This window comes from Pongo abelii, chromosome 3 (assembly GCF_028885655.2).
Source record: "Pongo abelii isolate AG06213 chromosome 3, NHGRI_mPonAbe1-v2.0_pri, whole genome shotgun sequence".
Classification (NCBI taxonomy): domain Eukaryota; kingdom Metazoa; phylum Chordata; class Mammalia; order Primates; family Hominidae; genus Pongo; species Pongo abelii.
This window is the reverse complement of record NC_071988.2, coordinates 125,155,601-125,180,562: the sequence shown is the minus strand read 5'-3', so window position 1 is coordinate 125,180,562 and position 24,962 is coordinate 125,155,601. Positions and strand designations below refer to the sequence as shown.

Genomic DNA, 24,962 nt, shown 5'->3' with positions numbered 1-24,962 from the left:
TTCTCTCTCTACCTTTTTTCCCTTTCTCTTTTTCTTTCTCTCTCTCTCACACACACACACACACACAAACACACACGCACACACACACGATAGCAGGAAATATGGTAAAAGGAAGAGCTGTTTTAACTGCTTTAACTCCTACTAGCTGCATACTTGCTATTGTGAAATTTGACAGAAGTATTTGGCCCTCCAGTACTCGGTCTTCATGTTACCCATGGTCCCTCAGCTCACCGTCATGGTCTTCTCTTGCCTTTACAAATACATTCATAGGCCGGGCGCGGTGGCTCACGCCTGTAATCCCAGCACTTTGGGAGGCCGAGGCGGGCGGATCACGAGGTCAGGAGATCGAGACCATCCTGGCCAACACAGTGAAACCCTGTCTGTAATAAAAATACAAAAAAATTAGCCGGGTGTGATGGCGGGCGCCTGTAGTCCCAGCTACTCGGGAGGCTGAGGCAGGAGAATGGCGTGAACCTGGGAGGCGGAGCTTGCAGTGAGCCGAGATCGCGCCACTGCACTCCAGACTGGGTGACAGAGCAAGACTCTGTCTCAAAAAAAAAAAAAAAAAAAAAAAAAAAATTCATAATCAACTTAGGTTATAGTGCTAAGAATTTAAAATATGCTTATAAATTAGCAAGATCATGAAAATGAAGTAAAAATGAAAATCTTACTGAATATTGAATATTGAATGAATATCAAGCCCTTCAAGCCCTGAGTATGAGTTTGGCATTCACATTTTCATTTAATCTTCATAATCCCCTGAGTGATGAGTGTTCTCATCTCTTCTTCACTAATAAGACTATTGTGTCATTGGGCAAATTACTTAATCTTTCTGAACATCAATATTCTTACTATATCCAATATACTAATGTAGTCTAGATTTAAATCAAATTTTGTAACTTTAATGCTCTTAGCACTGCAATACACTACTGTGCAATGAAGACTGCAAGGTTTGACTGTAACCATTCCATGAACAGCATGAGCTTAAACATATACCACTGGTCAACCATTTAATGATTCATTTAAAGCCTTTGCCTCAACACTAAATGGAACCAAGTTAATAAAACCTAGACCTTAGAATATCAAGGAAAAAAATTCTGTCAGCACCACCTTAAATAAGTTGTATATTTTGTCTCTCTCCCAATATCCCAGGAAACTTTATAACACTCTCTCAGAAGCCCATATGATGTTTAAGCTGTTTTTTATCTAGGGCATCACAACTCCAAACCATGTATGAGAATACCAATCTTTCACTTTGTACCATTCATCTATTTATATATTCATTTATTCAAAAGAGTGTTATCATGTGTTCTGGGTATTCTTCTAAGCACTGGAGAGAGAGAGAGAGAGATGCAAAACACAGCTTCCTAGGCCTGGCTCTGTGGCTCACGCCTGTAATCCCAGCACTTTGGGAGGCCAAGATGGACAGATCACCTGAGGTCAGGAGTTTGAGACCAACCTGACCAACATGGCAAGATCCCAATCTCTACTAAAAAACACAAAAATTAGCTGGTGTGGTGGTACACACCTGTAGTCCCAGGTACTCAGAAGGCTGAGGCACAAGAATCACTTGAACCAGGTGGAGGTTGCAGTGAGCCAAGAGCAAGCCACTGCACTCCAGCCTGGGTGACAGAGCGAGACTGTCTCAAAAAATAACCACAAGGGAAAAAAAAAAGAACTTCATGGGATTTGCATTTAAGCAGGGCAAAGATACCCCCTAAATAAACAAGAGAATAACAAATTACACTGGAAAAACTGAAGGAAATAAGCCATGAAAGAGAATAATTGCAATCGGAGTTGTCTTCAACTAGGGTGGTAGGAAATGACTGTTGGAGTGATATTCTAGCTGAGTTCTTATCAATAAGAACAAATAAAGCACACAAAGAATTAGGAGAAGAGCACTCCAGGCAAGAAAGACAGCATAAGCAATGCCTGAAGTAGGAAAATGATTGATGTTTTTAAGGATCAGAAAGAAGTCAGGATGTTGGGGCATAAAGAACCAATGGGAGTATGTAATGGGTGAGACTGGAGAACACAGCAGCAAAACATAACAGAGGCTTTGAATGTTCAGTTTTATTTCAGATACAATAAGAAAATTATTTTAAGTAGAGGGTAATCTATTTTATGTTTTCTAAAAAGTTACCGTATCTGCTATTTGGAAGCAGAGGCCAATTAGATGGTTATCGCATTTGTTTAGGAGAGAGACAACAATGCTTTCTCAGAGGTTATAGTAGTAGAGATGACAAGATATTAAAAGATATAAGACCTATTTGATGTCTTGGCCAATAGGATTTGCCAAGTGATTGAATGGGGCGGTGAAAATGAGGAAAACCAAAGAAACAACCATGACTTGTAAGTGTCTGTCTCTGGCAGTCAGATAGATGATGATGCCACTTACTGAGGTGTGGATGTTCACAAGAAGAATGTAGCTTTTAGAGGGGCGAAATAATAAACTTTTTTATTGGCCTTTTGCTCCAGAATCATTCTCCTCTACTTCTTGATGACACGTCTGTGTTAAAAAAGGAAATGCTTGTCTACTAGACAGTTTAACTGTAATTGAAACATAATTAGCTGGCAACTCCAATATGTACAGATTGCATTAGTTCAAAAGAGGTAATGTATGTGGCACAGAGCCTTGCACATAAAAGGTCTCCAACAAATTTTACTCCCCCTCTGCCTTAGGAGGCAACTGTGTGTACCTTACTTTTGTTCTTTAAGGTGTTAATTAGTTATTAATTATCACCAACCGCAAACTCTCTAGAAAAGAAATTAAGAAATCAATCCCACTTACAATAGCTACAAAAAAATAAAGTTACTAGGACTAAACTTAACCAAGGAGATGGAAGATCTCTACAATAAAAACTATGAAACATTAACAAAAGCAACTAAAGAGGACACTAATAAATGGAAAAATATCCCATGTTCTTGGATTGGAAGAATTAATATTGCTAAAATATCCATACTACCCAAAACAATTTACAAATTCAATCCCTATCAAAATACCAATGAAAATGTTCACAGAAATAGCAAAAACAATCCTAAAATTTTCATGAAACTATAAAAGACCCTGAATAGCTAAAGCAAGCTTGAGCAAAAAGGACAAAGCTGGAGGCATTACACTACCCGACCTTAAAATATACTAAAAACAAAAGTAGTGAAAGCAGCATGATACTAGCATAAAAACAGACACATATACCGATGGAACAGATTAGAGCACCCAGAAATAAATCCACACTTTACACCCGACTGATTTTTAACAAATGCACCAAGAACACACATTGGGGAAAGGACAAACCCCTAAATGGGGCTAGGAAAACTGGTTATGCATATGCAGATGAATGAAACTAGACCTCTGTTTTTCAACACTTACAAAAATCAACTCAAAATGGATTAAAGATATAAATGTAGGACCCAAAACTACGAAACTAGTAGAAAAATTTATGGGGAAATGCTTTATGACATTGATCTGGGCAAGGATATTTTGAATAAGACCTCAAAAGCAAGAGAAATAAAAGCAAAAACAGGCAAATAAGATGATGTCAAACTAAGAAACTTTTGTACAGCAAAGGAAATAATCAACACAGTGAAGGGACAATCTACAGAATTGGAGAAAATATTTGCGAACTATGCCTCTGAGAAGTAGTTAATATCCAGACTATATAAGGAACTCAAACAACTCAATAGCAAAAATAATAGTAATAATAAAATTTAAAAATGGATAAAGGATCTGAATAGACATTTCTCAAAAGAAGACAAAGGACTAACAGGTATATGAAAAAAATGCTCAACATCACAAATTATTGGAGAAACACAAATTAGCATCACATTGAGATATAATCTCATCCCAGTTAGAATGGCTATTACGAAAAAGACAAAAAATAACAAATGCTGGCAAAGATGCACAGGAAAAAGAACTCTTATACACTATTGGAGGGACAAACTATAAACTAGTACAGGCTTTATGGATAATAACATGGAAGTTCCTCAAAAAATTAAAAACAGAACTACCACATGGTCCAGCAATTCCATTACAAGGTACATACTCAAAAGCAATGAAATTAGCATGTTGAAGAGATACCTGCACTCCTATATTTATTGCAGCACTAATCACAATAGCCAAGAAGTGGAATCAACCTAAGTGTCCACCAAGAGACGCATGGTTAAAGAAAATATGGTTATATACGCAATACAATGCTAGCTATTCATAAAAAAATAATTATTTTTTATGATTTGTAACAGTTTGCATGAACCTAGAGGACATTATGTTAAGCCAATCACAGAGGAACAAACACCACAAGATTTCAGTCATATGTAGAATCTAACAAAGTTTACCTTATAGAAGAAGTGAGTGGTTACTTCTCACTAATCACTGGTAGAATAGTGGTTACCAGAGGCTGGGGAGAGTGGCAGGAGAGGTGTTGGGGAGAGGTTGGTCACCAGGTACAAATTTACAGTTCAAAAGGAAGAATAAGTTGTCATGTTCTATTACACAGTAGGTTGTCTATAGTCAACAATAATGTATTGTACACTTCAAAATAGCTAAAAGAAAGGATTTTGAATGTTCTCACTACAAAGAAATGACAAATGTTTGAGGTAAGTGTTCTAATTACTCTGATTTGATCATTTCATTATACATGTATTGAAACACACTACCCCACAAATACGTACAACCATTATCTGTTAATTATAAACAAAATAAAACAAAAATAAAAGACCAAATATACTTTTATGTTGTTCCTTTTTGAGTTATTTCTTACAATAAAAAGCAGTTTCTTTCTTTTCGCATTGCTGATATTGAGGGAAGACAACACGAGCTTCTAAAGCATATATTTTGAATTATATTTGCTTTAAGGTGTAAATAAATCTACACTGACACAATATTACATCCTACAAATCATTTGTATATGGAAATAATTTTGTGGCCACTGTTGAAATAGAATGCAGTGAATAAGGCCAACAAATATCTATCTTTCTTTTTCTATTAGTAGCTTATCACTAATAATTCCACAGCATAATGAAGCCTGTGCTATGATATTCGTTACACTGTGTAGTTCCCTATTATACACTTCATATTTTTGGCTGCCCTAGAGGCAGCCCAATTTCTGAGCACTTTCAATTTTATATGAAATATGTATGATTTAGTGACGAATACATTATTTCCTAATCAAATTAATTCCTCATCTATTTAGCTAATGACATTGCCTCAGGCTCTATTAATTTATTGATTTTACAAATATTTATTCAGAATGTTCTATGTGTTATCTTGTTCGTAGGCACACTGAGCACTAGTTATTAAGAAACTAGGAGACAATAGATGAAATCACATTTCTGACCATGTAACTTACAAATCCATTTGATATACTCTCTACAATCATACCTTTTTATTACAATGAGGAATGTCCACCTCCCCAAAGTTTGCAGAATCCATTTGCTCATACTCTGTTAGAAAGCATAAGCCTTCAGTTGTACTTGACGACCTATAGGCTTATTCCAATAGCATTCAAACACCTTTCAGTATGTTTAATTTTAGAAAATTATCTTTTGATCCTCCACCCAGCTTCCAGTCTATGTCCCTCCATTATAACCAATGAAAACATCCATATTTCAACTTTTATTTTAGATTCACGGGGTACATGTGCAAATTTGTTTCATGGGTATATTGTGTGATGTTGAGATTTGGGGTCTGGATTCTATCACCCAGGTAGTGAGCACAGGACCCAGTAGGTAGTTTTTCCACCTATGCTCCCCTTTCTCCTGCCTCTAGTAGTCTGCAGTATCTATTGTTCCTATTTTTATGTCCATGTGTGCTTAATGTTTAGCTTCTAATTATAAGTGAGAACAAGTGGTATCTCGTTTTCTATTTCGGTTTTAATTCATTTAGGATTATGGCCTCCAGCTGCATCCATGTTGCTGCAAAGGACATGATTTTATACTTTTATGGCTATATAGTTTCCCATGGTGTATATGAACCACATTTTCTTTATCCAATCTATTATCGATGAGCACCTAGGTTGATCCCATGCCTTTGCTATTGTGAATAGCATAGTAATGAACATATGAGTGCATGTGTCATTTTGATAGAATGATTTATTTTCTTTTAGGTATGTATCCAGTAATATTTCATTCACACTTTAAACCTTTCCATTTAGATTTTGATGCCACAATTCCACCACAGGTGCTCTGGTTCAGTTCAACACTAGTCTCCACAGAAACCATCATTTCTTATCTTACTGAAACTTTGAGCAACATTCTACAGGACTGGCAATCCCCTCCTAAAGGAGAGGAAAACCCTGTAGTGATGTTTTTGACCACGTTATAGTAGTTTTCTTGCCAAATCTTTCACTGCTCGTTCCTCATATCCTTCCCAGCCCTTTGTCTCTATCTGACTTCAAAATGTCTGAGTTATTTGGGGCTTAGTCTAGGGTATGTCTCACTCTTTATTCTCTGAGTAATTTCATTCATTCCGATGGCATTAAATATCATCTAAAATGTATATTTCAAGTCAATATTCTGTATACGTTCAATCTAAGTATACAATAGATTAAGTACACAAAAACAACTGTATTTCTTTCTTAAGCCTATATTATCACATGGCTCAAATAGCTATTCTTTCCAAACATCCAGCCTGCTAGAGACAAAAACTAAGAGCAATAAAGACTATTTTAATTTAAATGTAGGAATAGGAACAGCTCCGGTCTACAGCTCACAGCATGAGTGATGCAGAAGACGGGTGATTTCTGCATTTCCACCTGAGGTACCTGGTTCATCTCACTAGGGAGTGCCAGACTGGGCTCAGGTCAGTGGGTGCAGCGCACCATTCACGAGCCGAAGCAGGGCGAGGCATTGCCTCACTCAGGAAGCACAAGGGGTCAGGGAATTCCCTTTCCTAGTCAAAGAAAGGGGTGACAGACGGCACCTGGAAAATCAGGTGCCCGAGTCCCACCCGAATACTGCGCTTTTCCGACGGGCTTAAAAAATGGTGCACCAGAGGATTATATCCCGCACCTGGCACAGAGTCTCCCTGATTGCTAGCATGGCAGTCTGAGTTCAAACTGTAAGGCAGCAGCGAGGGGCGCCCGCCATTGCCCAGGCTTGCTTAGGTAAACAAAGCAGCCAGGAAGCTCGAACTGGGTGGAGCCCACCACAGCTCAAGGAGGCCTGCCTGCCTCTGTAGGCTCCACCTCTGGGGGCAGGGCACAGACAAACAAAAAGACCTCAGTAACCTCTGCAGACTTAAATGTCCCTGTCTGACAGCTTTGAAGAGAGCAGTGGTTCTCCCAGCACGCAGCTGGAGATCTGAGAACTGGCAGACTGCCTCCTCAAGTGGGTCCCTGACCCCTGACCCCCAAGCAGCCTAACTGGGAGGCACCCCCCAGTAGGGCCAGACTGACACCTCACACGGCCGGATACTCCTCTGAGACAAAACTTCCAGAGGAACAATCAGACAGCAGCATTCACGGTTCATGAAAAACTGCAGTTCTGCAGACACCGCTGCTGATACTCAGGCAAACAGCATCTGGAGTGGACCTCTAGCAAACTCCAACAGACCTGCAGCTGAGGGTCCTGTCTGTTAGAAGGAAAACTAACAAACAGAAAGGACATCCATACCAAAAACCCATCTGTACATCACCATCATCGAAGACCAAAAGTAGATAAAACCACAAAGATGGGGAAAAAACAGAGCAGAAAAACTGGAAACTCTAAAAAGCAGAGCACCTCTCCTCCTCCAAAGGAACACAGTTCCTCACCAGCAACAGAACAAAGCTGGATGGAGAATGACGAGCTGAGAGAAGAAGGCTTCAGACGAACAAACTACTCCGAGCTACAGGAGGAAATTCAAACCAAAGGCAAAGAAGTTGAAAACTTTGAAAAAAATTCAGACGAAAGTATAAATAGATTAACCAATACAGAGAAATGCTTAAAGGAGCTCATGGAGCTGAAAACCAAGGCTCGAGAACTACATGAAGAATGCAGAAGCCTCAAGAGCCAATGCGATCAACTGGAAGAAAGGGTATCAGCGATGGAAGATGAATGAAATGAAGCAAGAAGGGAAGTTTAGAGAAAAAAGAATAAAAAGAAATGAACAAAGCCTCCAAGAAATATGGGACTATGTGAAAAGAACAAATCTATGTCTGGTGTACCTGAAAGTGACAGGGAGAATGGAACCAAGTTGGAAAACACTCTGCAGGATATTATCCAGGAGAACTTCCCCAATCTAGCAAGGCAGGCCAATATTCAGATTCAGGAAATACAGAGAACACCACAAAGACACTCCGCGAGAAGAGCAACTCCAAGACACATAATTGTCAGATTCACCAAAGTTGAAATGAAGGAAAAAATGTTAAGGGCAGCCAGAGAGAAAGGTCGGGTTACCCACAAAGGGAAGCCCATCAGACTAACAGCTGATCTCTCGGCAGAAACTCTACAAGCCAGAAGAGAGTGGGGACCAATATTCAACATTCTTAAAGAAAAGAATTTTCAACCCAGAATTTCATATCCAGCCAAACTAAGCTTCATAAATGAAGGAGAAATAAAATACTATACAGACAAGCAAATGCTGAGAGATTTTGTCACCACCAGGCCTGCCCTAAAAGAGCTCCTGAAGGAAGCACTAAACATGGAAAGGAACAACCGGTACCAGCCGCTGCAAAATCATGCCAAAATGTAAACACCATCGAGGCTAGGAATAAACTGCATCAACTAACGAGCAAAATAACCAGCTAACATCATAATGACAGGATCAAATTCACACATAACAATATTAACTTTAAATGTAAATGCACTAAATGCTCCAATTAAAGGACACAGACTGGCAAATTGGATAAAGAGTCAAGACCCATCAGTGTGCTGTATTCAGGAAACCCATCTCAAGTGCAGAGACACACATAGGCTCAAAATAAAAGGATGGAGGAAGATCTACCAAGCAAATGGAAAACAAAAAAAGGCAGGGGTTGCAATCCTAGTCTCTGGTAAAACAGACTTAAAACCAAGAAAGATCAAAAGAGACAAAGAAGGCCATTACATAATGGTAAAGGGATCAATTCAACAAGAAGAGCTAACTATCCTAAATATATATGCACCCAATACAGGAGCACCCAGATTCATAAAGCAAGTCCTGAGTGACCTGCAAAGAGACTTTGACTCCCACACATTAATAATGGGAGACTTTAACACACCACTGTCAACATGACACAGATCAACGAGACAGAAAGTTAACAAGGTTACCCAGGAATTGGACTCAGCTCTGTACCAAGCAGACCTAATAGACATCTACAGAACTCTCCACCCCAAATCAACAGAATATACATTTTTTTCAACACCACACCACACCTGTTCCAAAATTGACCACATAGTTGGAAGTAAAGCTCTCCTCAGCAAATGTAAAAGAACAGAAATTATAACAAACTATCTCTCAGACCACAGTGCAATAAAACTAGAACTCAGGATTAAGAAACTCACTCAAAACCACTCACCTACACGGAAACTGAACAACCTGCTCCTGAATGACTACTGGATATATAACGAAATGAAGGCAGAAATAAAGATGTTCTTTGAAACCAACGAGAACAAAGACACAACATGCCAGAATCTCTGGGACACATTCAAAGCAGTGTATAGAGGGAAATTTATACCACTAAATGCCCATAAGAGAAAGCAGGAAAGATCCAAAATTGACACCCTAACATCACAATTAAAAGAACTAGAAAACCAAGAGCAAACACATTCAAAAGCTAGCAGAAGGCAAGAAATAACTAAGATCAGAGCAGAACTGAAGGAAATAGAGACACAAAAAACCCTTCAAAAAATTAATGAATCCAGGAGCTGGTTTTTTGAAAGGATCGACAAAATTGATAGACCACTAGCAAGACTAATAAAGAAAAAAAGAGAGAAGAATCAAATAGACGCAATAAAAAATGATAAAGGGGATATCACCACCGATCCCACAGAAATACAAACTACCATCAGAGAATACTACAAACACCTCTATGCAAATAAACTAGAAAATCTACAAGAAATGGATAAATTCCTCAACACATACACTCTACCAAGACTAAACCAGGAAGAAGTTGACTCTCTGAATAGACCAATAACAGGAGCTGAAATTGTGGCAATAATCAATAGCTTACCAACCAAAAAGAGTCCAGGACCAGATGGATTCACAGCCAAATTCTACCAGAGGTACAAGGAGGAGCTGGTACCATTCCTTCTGAAACTATTCCAATCAATAGAAAAAGAGGGAATCCTCCCTAACTCATTTTATGAGGCCAGCATCATCCCAATACCAAAGCCGGGCAGAGACACAACCAAAAAAGAGAATTTTAGACCAATATCCTTGATGAACATTGATGCAAAAATCCTCAATAAAATACCAGCAAACCGAATCCAGCAGCACATCAAAAAGCTTATCCACCATGATCAAGTGGGCTTCATCCCTGGGATGCAAGGCTGGTTCAATATACGCAAATCAATAAATGTAATCCAGCATATAAACAGAACCAAAGACAAAAACCACATGATTATCTCAATAGATGCAGAAAAGTCCTTTGACAAAATTCAACAACCCTTCATGCTAAAAATTCTCAATAAATTAGGTATTGATGGGACGTATCTCAAAATAATAAGAGCTATCTATGACAAACCCACAGCCAATATCATACTGCATGGGCAAAAACTGGAAGCATTCCCTTTGAAAACTGGCACAAGACAGGGATGCCCTCTCTCACCACTCCTATTCAACATAGTGTTGGAAGTTCTGGCCAGGGCAATCAGGCAGGAGAAAGAGATAAAGTGTACTCAATTAGGAAAAGAGGGAGTCAAATTGTCCCTGTTTGCAGATAACATGATTGTATATCTAGAAAACCCTACCGTCTCGGCCCAAAATCTCCTCAAGCTGATAAGCAACTTCAGCAAAGTCTCAGGATACAAGATCAATGTACAAAAATCACAACCATTCTTATACACCAATAACAGACAGACAGAGAGCCAAACTGAGTGAATTCCCGTTCACAATTGCTTCAAAGAGAACAAAATACCTAGGAATCCAACTTACAAGGGATGTGAAGGACCTCTTCAAGGAGAACTACAAACCACTGCTCAATGAAATAAAAGAGGACACAAACAAATGGAAGAACATTCCATGCTCATGGGTAGGAAGAATCAATATCATGAAAATGGCCATACTGCCCAAGGTAATTTACAGATTCAATGCCATCCCCATTAAGCTACCAACGACTTTCATCACAGAATTGGAAAAAACTACTTTAAAGTTCATATGGCACCAAAAAAGAGCCCGCATCACCAACTCAATCCTAAGCCAAAAGAACAAAGCTGTAGGCATCACACTACCTGACTTCAAACCATACTACAAGGCTACAGTAACCAAAACAGCATGGTACTGGTACCAAAACAGAGATGCAGATCAATGGAGCAGAACAGAGCCCTCAGAAATAATGCCGCATATCTACAACTATCTGATCTTTGACAAACCTGAGAAAAACAAGCAATGGGGAAAGGATTCCCTGTTTAATAAATGGTGCTGGGAAAACTGGCTAGCCATATGTAGAAAGCTGAAACTGGATCCCTCCCTTACACTTTATACAAAAATTAATTCAAGATGGATTAAAGACTTAAATGTTAAACCTATAACCATAAAAACCCTAGAAGAAAACCTAGGCAATGCCATTCAGGACATAGGCATGGGCAATGACTTCATGGCTAAAACACCAAAAGCAATGGCAACAAAAGCCAAAATTGACAAATGGGATTTAATTAAACTAAAGAGCTTCTGCACAGCAAAGGAAACCACCGTCAGAGTGAACAGACAACCTACAGAATGGGAGAAAATCTTTGCAACCTACTCATCTGACAAAGGGCTAATATCCAGAATCTATAATGAACTCAAACAAATTTACAAGAAAAAAACAAACAACCCCAACAAAAAGTGGGCAAAGGATATGAACAGACACTTCTCAAAAGAAGACATTTATGCATCCAAAAGACACATGAAAAAATGCTCATCATCACTGGCCATCAGAGAAATGCAAATCAAAACCACAATGAGATACCATCTCACACCAGTTAGAATGGTGATCATTAAAAAGTCAGGAAACAACAGGTGCTGGAGAGGATGTGGAGAAATAGAAACACTTTTACACTGTTGGTGGGACTGTAAACTAGTTCAACCATTGTGGAAGTCAGTGTGGCGATTCCTCAGACATCTAGAACTAGAAATACCATTTGACCCAGCCATCCCATTACTGGGTATATACCCAAAGGATTATAAATCATGCTGCTATAAAGACACATGCACACGTATGTTTATTGCAGCACTATTCACAATAGCAAAGACTTGGAACCAACCCAAATGTCCAACAACGATAGACTGGATTCAGAAAATGTGGCACATATACACCATGGAATACTATGCAGCCATAAAAAATGATGAGTTCATGTCCTTTGTAGGGACATGGATGAAACTGGAAACCATTATTCTTAGCAAACTATCACAAGGACAAAAAACCAAATACCACATGTTCTCACTCATAGGTGGGAATTGAACAATGAGAACACATGGACACAGGAAGGGGGGGAACATCACACACTGGGGACTGTTGTGGGGTGGGTGAGGGGGGAGGGATAGCATTAGGAGATATACCTATTGCTAAATGACGAGTTAATGAGTGCAGCACACCAACATGGCACATGTATACATATGTAACAAACTTGCATGTTGTGCACATGTACCCTAAAACTTAAAGTATAATAATAATAAAATTTTAAAAAAAGGATTCTAATCAAAACAAGAAGTCCTGTTTTGTTTTTTGTCACACCAAGCTGACCATTTTTATTCCAAGCATTTAGAAAGAATCAATCCTGTACCAAAGAATATGACCCCTAGAGTTTTCTAAATAGTTGTCAGCATTTTAGTTAATTTCCTAAACTAATATTTACTTTTACAACCCAAACCTCAAAATCATCCATCCTACACTAGTTCAATGTGATGGACAAGAACAGCTGTAGGCATTTCTGTTCTAATCTGTATGGTATACAAAAATCTAAGATCTTTCCCCTTCGATACACGAAGGAAAGGTATCCGAAGTTTATTCTCACTAATATGTGAGGACATGCAGTTCCATCCTGCCTACGTAGTTAGATTCTTAACTGCTAAAAATAGGCACTATAACTTTGTAAGGGCTGCATTACATGTCCGCACTTTCCTCCTTCATCCTGCTTGTAAGTTTCCAAGGATAATGGGTGGCTACCCACTTAATATCATTATTAAGACACGATGAGAGATTTGAACCTTCTCTGTCCCAGATTGTCATCTTGCCTAAATATTTCAAGAATTTCTGAAAGTTTACTACCTGATTCTTTTTTCTCTTTAACAGTTCATAGCCTGTCTGCACTAGTACCATTGTTCAGCCATGCAGTACAGTGTTAACTGCTCATAGCACTTAGCACATCTATCATTGCTCAAGCTTCATGCTTCAAAGAGCTCTTTTCTTTGGCATTTTATCAGAAGGGTGATTTCAATTTTGTGATTTCAGCATTTCACAAAGCAAGACGATTTCTCCCGCCCAAGAGCCTACGTTTGCAATCACATCAAAACTAGAGTCCAGAGAGTTCATCATCTGAAATAACACTACACGATTTTGTAAGCAGAGTGCCAAAGTAACAGTATTATATAGAAATAAGCACAAAAAATATATTATAGCAGCTGTTTCACTTTTAAACATTTCTGTAGAGTATTTTAAGCTTTTCTTAAAATTTTAAAAATATGTTTATAAATATTTCTCAAGAAGTCCTAAAGGCCCTCTGTATGTGAGTTAAAAGCTATCTGAAGTCTCTGTTCCATTTTCCACATGCATTTTAATTTTTGCATGTTTTTCTGAACTTTTTGCACTTTGAAAATTGAAATTTATCTAAAAGGACTGATAGCCTTAGTAGGTTTTCAGCAATTGTCAGAAAACAATTTTGTGCATAGGGAGTTTGTAGTCGATCTGTATAAAATGATTCAAATACAATTTATGTCAACATTCTCAAAGATATTTTACTTGCTCTTAACATTTGCTTAGAATGAAATCTAATGCATTCATGTGCCCCATGAAAATAATTATATTAGGCCGGGTGCAGTGTCTCACACCTGTAATCCCAGAATTTTGGGAGGTCGAGGAGAGTGGATCACAAGGTCAGGAGTTTGAGACCAGCCTTGCCACTATGGTAACACCCTGTCTCTACTAAAAATACAAAAATTAGCCAGGCGTGCTGGCACACTCCTGTAATCCTAGCTACTTGGGAGGCTGAGGCAGCAGAATTACTTGAACCCGGGAGGCAGAGGTTGCGGTGAGCCAAGATCGCACCACTGCACTCCAGCCTGAGTGACAAGAGTGAGACTCCGTGTCAAAAAAAAAAAAGTTTTATTATTTTTGGACTCATTCTCTTTTTAAATTTGTTTGCCTTGAAAGCAGAAATAGCAGTAAATTCCATGCTCATTTTACATACACATGTCCATCTTAAATGAAAACCAAATGATACTAGTAATTGATAACGGAGTAAAATCTTAGACATTACTTAACTGTCTGTGTCTTTCAGTTTCTTTTGTTTTATAGTCACTTTCACTTGTTCATTTAAAAAATTTCTGAGTACCTTTACATATGAAGTCCAGTCTAGGTGCCTGAAATATACAAATGAACAGAACAAACAGAAAATCCTTGCTCTTTTATAGTCCAGCATCAGGAGACATAAAATAAAGAAAACAACATAAACTGAAGAGAAAGAGCAAGCTAAGAGGTTCTGGGAGGGCTGGAAGGGCAGATTGTGATTTTAAATTAGTTGGTCAGAATAGCACTCAAAGAAAAAAATGACAATTGTGCAACGGCTTGAAGGAGGTGAGGTACTAAAACCCTGGGAATCATGGTTAGAAGAGTGTTCTAGGTAGAGGGAGGAGCCAGGGAAAATAATCTATGGCTGGAGCTTAACTACCCTGTTCAAGGAATAGTAGAATGCTCACAAATTCAACAATGAAAACATCAGTAGACCCATTTCATTTAGTCTAATATCCTCTGAGCCTACAGTTAGTAGGCATGTATTGAGTCATTCTTTATTACAATAAACTAGTACATTCTCATAAATATTATTTTAAATTTTATCTGCACATGTTCATACTCACATTTCAATGCATGCATTTTTATTAAAATTGTACATTTCCTTTTTTTTTCATTATATTGTAAACTTCAGGATGAGGAATTGGTCCTCAACCACTATTTTTCTCAATGTTGTTTTCTAGACTCAAGATATTCAACAGATGTTTTTATCTGTAAACAGAGGGTAAAAAGACAAGAAAGATCTTAGTTACATGAATCACAGTGGTCAGATCTTTGGGTTTTTGCCTCAATTTCCTAATGTGCAATTGAAAGACAATTAATTAATTGTTAAATATGTAAAATATTGCATAAATGTAAATTATATCACTTTTCACAAATATATGAATAATGAATAGGAAATCTGAGAAATAAAATGCAGAAATACAAAAGCAGTTCTTCAGAAGAAAGCAATGTAATTTAAAGAACACTGGGAAAATCAAAAGATGTTATATGGTGTGGCCAGTGATGACATTTCGTGAGCTGTTGACCTGGATTTTCAACTCTGATGGCCAATTTCCATCTGCTCAATGCTGGTCACCTGGATGGTACAGTGATTTGGCCCTTAGGGAAGAGTTACCTTCCACATTGATCCATTTCATGCTTTGTCTATTTCTAAAATCATGTCTCTCCTGACTAAACCTTGCCAACCTTCATCTGAATCCCTAATTTGCAGTCAAATGACAAGTCATTTCATAAATACTGTATCTTCCTAGTTCTGAGGTGCCTCATAGGCCCTTTGCATCAGAGCTTTCCCTGATTTGTTTTAATCTGACTGCAGGTAAGCTTCAAAACTGTTTAGCTTAAAGTATCTTATTTTAAACTTTTTACTATTTCCAAATTCCCAAAAAAGACATGAACATTGTCCATTGTACATTGCTATTTATTATTCATTCATTCTATATCTATTTATCTCCAGCTATATACCAAGGACTATGAAAGATGCTGGGAGTAAAAAAGATAATTAAGACATTCTGTCTTCAGGAATTTTAGGCCTAGTGGAAGAGAAATAATAGCTGACATTCTACTTTGATTAGAGCTGTCCAGGATATTATCATTCACAAGTATACAATCAAAGGAAATGGCCTATGCTTACCAAAGTCATAAAAGCTAATGCATAAAACAGTTGCATAAACCATTAACCTATTTGCAAATCTAAAGTTAGTATCTTCCTCACACTAAGGTGAATATTTACACATAATCACTATTTGGGGAAATCTTCCCCAATATCAGATTATAAGAGAAACCAAATTAATATTCATAAGGTTGCGTAGTGAGCAGACTATTAAAGAAATCTGAATAGTCTTAAGCTATAGTCAGGCTATAAAAGAGTACTGACTTGAACAAACCCAGCTCTAGCAGCCTAGTAAACCTCCATAGTGACTTAACAGTTGATTTCCTGGAGATAACGTCTCCACTATCGCACAATGCAGGCTACACAGCCACATCCTAGTTCCTATCTCTCTCTGTTCCAGGCTCTCTGGGTTTTTGTAAACACTTATTTTCTTTAGGCCAATCAAAATATATTTGTCTATGTTTGAGTTAGCACTACCCATTCACTTAGATAAGTAGAAATGAATAGTGACATAGCATACTTTCTTGAGACTTACCTTAGGCAATTGTCCCTATATTGCTTTACCATTTTTTAATATATTGACTATTCCCTAGGCATGATGTGTATTTAACTGTATTGGCAAAAAAGCATGATTTGCAATAAGCTATTGGAACTATTATATTTAATGAGTATTATATTTGTCAAAAATGACTTTTTTTCTTTGTAGGTTGTCAAAATGATGATTATTGTTGTCATGACATTTGCTATCTGCTGGCTGCCCTATCATATTTACTTCATTCTCACTGCAGTCTATCAACAACTAAATAGATGGAAATACATCCAGCAGGTCTACCTGGCTAGCTTTTGGCTGGCAATGAGCTCAACCATGTACAATCCCATCATCTACTGCTGTCTGAATAAAAGGTAAAAACAAAACTACGAAATGCAAGTTGCTTGTCATACCCACCTTCGCCGGAAACATACAATGTTGTTCCATTTTCTTGGTGCAAATTCAAAATGCAGAAGGAAGGGAAAATTTAAGAATTCACTGAGAAAGGCACAGGCTTTATCTTTTAAGACCCCCATACACACTTTATAAAGCATCCCACATTAATAATTAGATGCCCTAAATAATGATCTTAGGGTTCTAACTGGATGATTCTTCTATGGGCCAACTTCTTCCTCCAAAACCTCAGAATTTTACCTGCCAAAGAAAAAGAAGTGCCCTCATGATTGAAGGAGAATTGAAAATATGCTCAAATCCTCAAAGAAATGAAGATACTTCCTAGAAATTCTTGAATAATTTCTATAAGATGGAGAGATGATGGTATATGTGAGTGGACTTTATTAAAAAGGATATGTTGTAAATAAATAGACTTTGAAGTAGAAGGTTTTGTAAAAACAATGGGAACTCCAATCCTCCTTCCTGCATTGTGAGGTGGGGTGAGTAAGAGAGCATGCAGCCTCTATGGAGATGGCTTGTGAAGAAATCACGGTGGTCAAGGGAAAATGTTTATAAAGTTAAAAAATGAAAAGTGAGAATATTTGTAGTCAAATATAAGACTAGAAAAAAAAAAGATAAAATCTGCTTTCCAGATAAAGACACCTTGGTTGTATTGGTCAGCACATGAAGGGATAGGGTTAAATTTCATAGGGCTGGTAAGTCCTGTAATAAACCAATATGGTTTTTTTGCAAGTAGAATTGGGACTTTATGTAAGTAACCGCATGAATTAAATCCTAAGCTCTCTTCCCAGCTGGGGTTCTACCACACTGTGCCTTAAGTTTGTTAAATACTTAATTAACTCTTGCTATTTTTTTCCACTAATTGCATAAGCCATATCTCAATTCCCACCACCCCACAAACATTACATCCACTTTTAATCAACTTCATTTAATGGTTTACAAAGATAAGGATTTTGCCCTTTCGTATATGACTAGATAAAAACCATCAAGATTAGCAATTAATTCTAACATTAAATGAGACTTTAATTTATAAATGTGTAATCATTTCTGAAAGAAACTATTTTGAAATATATCATTTTTAAGTGCCTTAACTGGCCAGCCTAATTCAATTATATTTATGTAAATGTATACAATTATTTTAGAAAAATATACTGTTTCTTTAACATATTGATTACCTGGTGCTATGCGTTTGCTATTGATGACTTCTCACTGATGGGAATGAGATGCTTTTCATTTCTGGGAATCAATGCTTCTCATTAATGGGAAATTAAGATTCAATTCAAACAAGAACTAAACGACTAACAACAATACTGTGACATAAATTCTAAGAGTCTGGCTAAAAACCAAACTCAAAAACTGAGTTGATATAACTGCCTTATGTAGAATTTTCTGTGGCAGCTGAAAGACATATCTGCTTGAAAAAATAACTTTTTCTTTCTGCGACCTGCTTTTCCTCAGATTTCGAGCTGGCTTCAAGAGAGCATTTCGCTGGTGTCCTTTCATCAAAGTTTCCAGCTATGATGAGCTAGAGCTCAAGACCACCAGGTTTCATCCAACCCGGCAAAGCAGTATGTACACCGTGACCAGAATGGAGTCCATGACAGTCGTGTTTGACCCCAACGATGCAGACACCGCCAGGTCCAGTCAGAAGAAAAGAGCAACGCGAAGAGACCCAAGTTTCAATGGCTGCTCTCGCAGGAATTCCAAATCTGCCTCCACTACTTCAAGTTTCATAAGCTCACCCTATACCTCTGTGGATGAATATTCTTAATTCCATTTCCTGAGGAAAAGATTAGTGTGAGGCCATCACGGTGCCAGTCTAGGACCCCATTCTCCTATTTATCAGTCCTGTCCTATATACCCTCTAGAAACAGAAAGCAATTTTTAGGCAGCTATGGTCAAATTGAGAAAGGTAGTGTATAAATGTGACAAAGACACTAATAACATGATAGCCTCCACCCAAAATAAAATGGGCTTTAAATTTATTCTTTGAAAACTCTAAATTATTATATGCAATGAACAAAAATATGTCAGAAAAATACTTGTGAACTCGCCAGTCTATCTCATTTACAAATGGCAATATACATTTGTGACATTAAAATGACATATAGTTTTTCCAAGAGATTAAAGAATCTTTAAAACATAATATTGTAAGTGAAGGGAAACAAAATCTGTATAAAATAGGCTTTTTTGCCTAGAGATATAAAATGGGAAAAAAAGTTAAATGATTCATTATCCCACTAGAGTAATGGAAAATTAACCTCAAGAAGTAGAAACTGAAAATCTTTGCTCAAGAAAACTCATTTTGTAGAATGTAAAGATTTAAAGATTTAAAGATTTCTTCCGTGGCATTTAACTGAAAAGGAAATCTAGTTAAATCATTAGGCAAATGTATATTTCATTCTCTTGATTTTTTTTCTGAGAAAGTGAAATTTTAAAAAATTATATACTTTTTGGCCATTACTTATTTTTGAATACCAAGCTAAAAAGTAAGACCCTAAAAATATATAGAAAATTCCTATCATTCTTTTTATTTTTCACCGATTTTTTAAATAGCTAGATTATAAAACAGTAAAGGTACATTCCAATAAATAGAGGAAGAATACTATTTGTGTTCTCTTCCTCTCCCCTCACTGAAAATAGAATAAGGACTAGGAGAAAATATCAGAAAATATCTTCAAAGGCATCTCCTTAGGGGAAAAAAAGTCATAAGTGTGACAAAAGAATATATGGTTGAAAAATACCAGTATATGGTACATATGAGTAAACTAGGCAAGGTGTAGAAAAGTGAATTACCTCTTAGAAAACAAATCTGCACAATAGTTTGGATACATGTAAACTAATACCAGCTGAGCAAGAGGGTGAGTTTAACACACATCCTTCCATAGAAAGACCTTTTCTTTCATTTGCTTAGATTATTCAGAAGTCTTAGCAGAAAGAAATGAGATAATAGTCCTAAGAAAGCATCAATTTTACTACAAGAAGATATACACTAGCACATTTCTGAGACTCATAACATAACAAGAAATACTTTTAAGTGTAAAAAGTAACATCCAGGCCTCAGTGCTTACAGATCATCTTTCTTTGAATTAGGGATACTGTTAATCCTGCTCAAGAAAGCAGAAACTTTTTGAGAATGTAAATGTGTAGTACGAACTTCTCCTTTAAACTATTCAGTTTGATTTTTGAAGATATTTTCTAAAATAATACTCTCTAACATTTTATTGTTGTACCTCCACCAATATTAAAACAAAATATTTTTGAAGAACAGAATAAAAGCAAATATTCAATGGCAAATCATGGTCTGTTTCTCAAATCTCTTCCCTATTTTGAAGCCAAAACCAGAAATATCCAACTGTTACAAAATGTTCAGAGTCTAAACAGGCCAAACATATGTGTTCCAGCTGAATTTCTTCTGATGATACCAATAAACAAAGAGACACATGCACATACAAATACGCCTACACATTCAATCATTTAATGAATGCAACAACTTCAAAGAATTAAAATCAAATACTGAAATAAGTGGTCATTATGGCATTGCCATATGCTCAATAATGTCTGTGAAGCTTGTGTGCATGTTTTAAATAAGCAAATTTATTATTATATAGTATCTAATTGTTTGAATATAATGTTTTTGAATGTTCATTCTTAAAACATATGAATATTTATCATACAATGTTAAAGTGTCAAGAAAAAGCCTAATATGTAAAAACAGTTATTATTTTCTTAAATTTATGAATGATATGGTACTAGCATTAATTAGTGTTTTAGACATATGGAACCATATTCAGCTGTAAAATACGAATGTGAAGTTTAGCCCTCAAATTTAATGTCATCAGCCACTACCAAAGTATCATACATTTGAAAAATATAACTCCTGGCCCTCACATATTAGAGAAATTCAGTAGAATTTTCTAAGACATTTATTTCTAAGGAAAAATACTGGCCTCGTCAGTTGGATTGTTGGTTTGGTTTGGCTTCTGTGAACATACATATTGGTGTGTTGCTTACCAAGCACCTCCCTTCTAGTGTGACAGAAATACCTAGACAGTATTTTTTCAATGCTTTCCAGAAAAAAAACTGGCATCATTCACTCACTACTCATGGCCCTTAAACTGAGACTTATAGGCAGAATTTTTTAAGTTCAAAAATTTAAACGACAATAATAAAACAAGAGTGAAATATAAAAGAGAAGATTTTCACCCTTTTGTCTCAATTTTGACAATAAGAATTACAGAATAATGCACAAAATCAAATTCAGTGAGATTCATTTTTAAATAAAGTCATGCCAGTGTTTTCATATTTGCTAAGCTTTGAAAGAATCTGCCTTCAAAATTTACTCTACCCTCTGTTTGTAAAGTTCAGAGGGTAGAGAATCTTTCCATTGTTTGAAGGCAAACACTGGCTCAGACTACTAGGCAGATGGTTAAAACAGCCCAGGTTTTTTTATTTAGATCAGTATCAGAAAAATTCAAAATAATTTTAAACAAATATGAAAGAATCAAAAAGGCTTACATCATTGTAAGTATTCTCTTTTAAACAAAATACATTAAATCAAAAATAAACATTGCTTACTATTTTGCATCTGGACAAAGTACAAGATACTGAAATTACCTGTATGGGAAAATATTAAAGTGGACATAATTATTACAGAATCCACTCACACTTTTTTATTTTTTACCAAGTACAGCACACTGTTGCATTATTCCATCTTCTAGCTTCATGATGGTGACATTTCTGACCCAGCAGCTGAATTCATGTCCTTTTCCAGACCCTGCCAATGTCTTAGAAACAGTGAACTGAGCAATTTCTGAGTGAACCCCGCCCTTACAAAGCACATAAAGAATACCAAGAAGCTTGGTATCAAGCCTGTGAAATTCAAAATAAATGTGAAAAGTAAATGCTGGTCAGCTCAACATTTGAATTTAGTTTTTGGAAATGCAAAATTTCCTCTAAAAATTTCTGATTAGTACCTGGTACACTATTTCATCAAATAGAAAACTATTTCATCAAAATAGAAAAGCAGGAGAACTACAAACGTTTCTCACACTTCTAACAGTAACAATTTCCTACTTATCATTGATAATATGGCAAAAGCTAAGGAAATCCAGAATGACATGGACCATGTAGAACAATAAGGTTGGAATAATTTCCCTTAGGGCCCAGCAGGAATAGAGAATAAAGTTCAGTAGGGCTGTACAAGGTCATTAGTTTTGTGTGTTCATACATTTTATATATATATATGAAAAATCTGATTACATAAGAAGTAAATGTATATAAAGTTTGTAGTGAATGAAGTATTTTCAAGTTGTGGTAATTATATTGAATATGTTTAATATATTTACACCCTTTGCATATGTGATAATGTGACAGATTTAATTTATATTTTTTCTTTAAAAACATTAAAACTAATATTAAAAGTAAAAGAAGTCTTACTACTTTCCTATTGGCTAGTAAAATATATGTCATGGAGGGCCCTCTCTTTTCTAAACACACTCACCCAGCCATTCCTCAAAAACTACATTGTGCTTCCTTGTTGATTTTTCCTCATAGAAATGTCTAATTTTTCTGTTATTGATTCAGAAAAAAAATTTATGGGGACAAAATTCTCAAAATATAAAAAATATTCTGCTTAGAGAGCTGGTGAATTGGAAGGGAGGGCCAAAAGTGCATGTAGCTGAGTAATGAAGCATAGAATTTTACAGTTGTGACAACCAGGATAATCCAACCAACGGACTTGGGTTACATCCAATCTTCACTAACAGTTTACCAGAGGACTTCAAGCAAGGGATTCTCTGCTCTGAGTTTCACTTAACTCATCAGTGAAGAAGGGAAAAATAATAATTTTTTCAAAGTGCTGATATGAGAATTAAATGAGCTAATGCATAAATAGGGCAGAGCCAAACAAAAAAAATAAATGTTCAAAAACATTATTACAATAGTCTCCACACCATTTCCTTTATACAGTTGATTCTCAATAAAGTAACCATAATGATTATTTTAAAACTGCATCACATCATCTTGCCCCTCTACTCAAAACCCTCTACTGCCTTCCCATTTAACTCAAAGGAAAAGCCAAAATTTTTACAATGGCTTAGAAGCACTTTTATGATGTGGCCTTTTCTAACTTTCCTCCTTTCACCTATTCTTTCCTGTGCTCATCAGCATTCACGGATCCACCTACATTGGCTTCCTTATTGTTCTGTAACTTTGCCAAGCATGCTACAACCTCAGGACCCACACTGACTATTCCTTCTCTATAGAATGCTGGCCACCAAGATAGTGGCATGACAAACTTCTTCATTTCACCAAATCTTTCCCCAGTAAGGCCAATCCTGATTACCTTATTTAAAATTGCATATCTTCTCCCCCTCAGCAACATGCACAATTTTTCCCTATCCTCCATCCTGATGTTTATTGTTTCACAGCATTTATCACCTTCCAGAATACCATATAATTTACTAATTCATTATATTTATTGTATATCTCCCCAATTAAAGTGTAAGCTCTGTTAGGGTCTGGACTCATTAATAGTTATTGAATGAATGAGTTTTTAAAAATAATAAAATAATCTGAAAATAAATTTTTAAAGAATTGATTTCTTATCAGAAATTATGAAGGCCAGAAGGCAATGGGATGATATTATTTAAGGTGCTGGAAAAAAAAATATTCTAATCCATCATAACTATCCTTCAAAAAATGAAGAAGAAATTAAGATGTTCTCAAATAAACAAAAACCAAGAGAGTCCTTTATCAGTAGGCCTGCCCGACACAAAATGCTAAAGGATGTTTTTAAGGTTGATATTGAAGCACACTAGGCAGTAACTCAGTGTCATTGAAGAAATAAAGCTCTGTGGTGACTACCTGTGCAAATATAAAATCCAGTGTCATTGTATTGTAGTTGCATTTTTGATTCATAATTTCCCTTTTAATTTACAACACAATTTAAAAGACAAATGCATAAAAATAATTATGATCTGTTGTTAAGAACATGATGTATAAATATATAATTGATAACAACATAGAAGTGGGGACAGAACTGTCCTGGAGCAGAGAATTTTCTATGCTATTGAAGTTAAATTGATATCAATTAAAACTAGATTGTCGAGAACTACAAACCACTGCTCAATTAAATAAAAGAGGATACAAACAAATGGAAGAACGTTCCATGTTCATGGGTAGGAAGAATCAATATCGTGAAAATGGCCATACTGCCCAAGGTAATTTATAGATTCAATGCCGTCCCCATCAAGCTACCAATGACTTTTTTCACAGAATTGGAAAAAAACTACTTTAAAGTTCATATGGAATCAAAAAAGAGCCCGCAATGCCAAGTCAATCCTAAGCCAAAAGAACAAAGCTGGAGGCATCACGCTACCTGACTTCAAACTATACTACAAGGCTACAGTAACCAAAACAGCATGGTACTGGTACCAAAACAGAGATATAGACCAATGGAACAGAACAGAGCCCTCAGAAATAATGCCGCATACCTACAACTATCTGACCTTTGACAAACCTGACAAAAACAAGCAATGGAGAAAGGATTCCCTATTTAATAAATGGTGCTGGGAAAACTGGCTAGCCATATGTAGAAAGCTGAAACTGGATCCCTTCCTTACACCTTATACAAAAATTAATTCAAGATGGATTAAAGACTTAAATGTTAGACCTAAAACCATAAAAACCCTAGAAGAAAACCTAGGCAATACCATTCAGGACATAGGCATGGGCAAGGACTTCATGTCTAAAACACCAAAAGCAATGGCAACAAAAGCCAAAATTGACAAATGGGATCTAA

General features: G+C 36.5%; 1 protein-coding gene across 1 annotated transcript in view; it reads left to right on the top strand.

The window, feature by feature from the left end:
* TACR3 (tachykinin receptor 3) overlaps positions 1-22,587 on the top strand; it is a 122,171-nt gene extending 99,584 nt beyond the window's left edge. Inside the window, exons 4-5 of the mRNA XM_002815021.4 lie at positions 16,922-17,118; positions 18,617-22,587. Coding sequence (XP_002815067.4) covers positions 16,922-17,118; positions 18,617-18,929 — 510 coding nt within the window. The 3' untranslated portion in view covers positions 18,930-22,587. The remainder of the gene's footprint in view (positions 1-16,921; positions 17,119-18,616) is intronic.
* Positions 22,588-24,962: the final 2,375 nt, after the last annotated feature.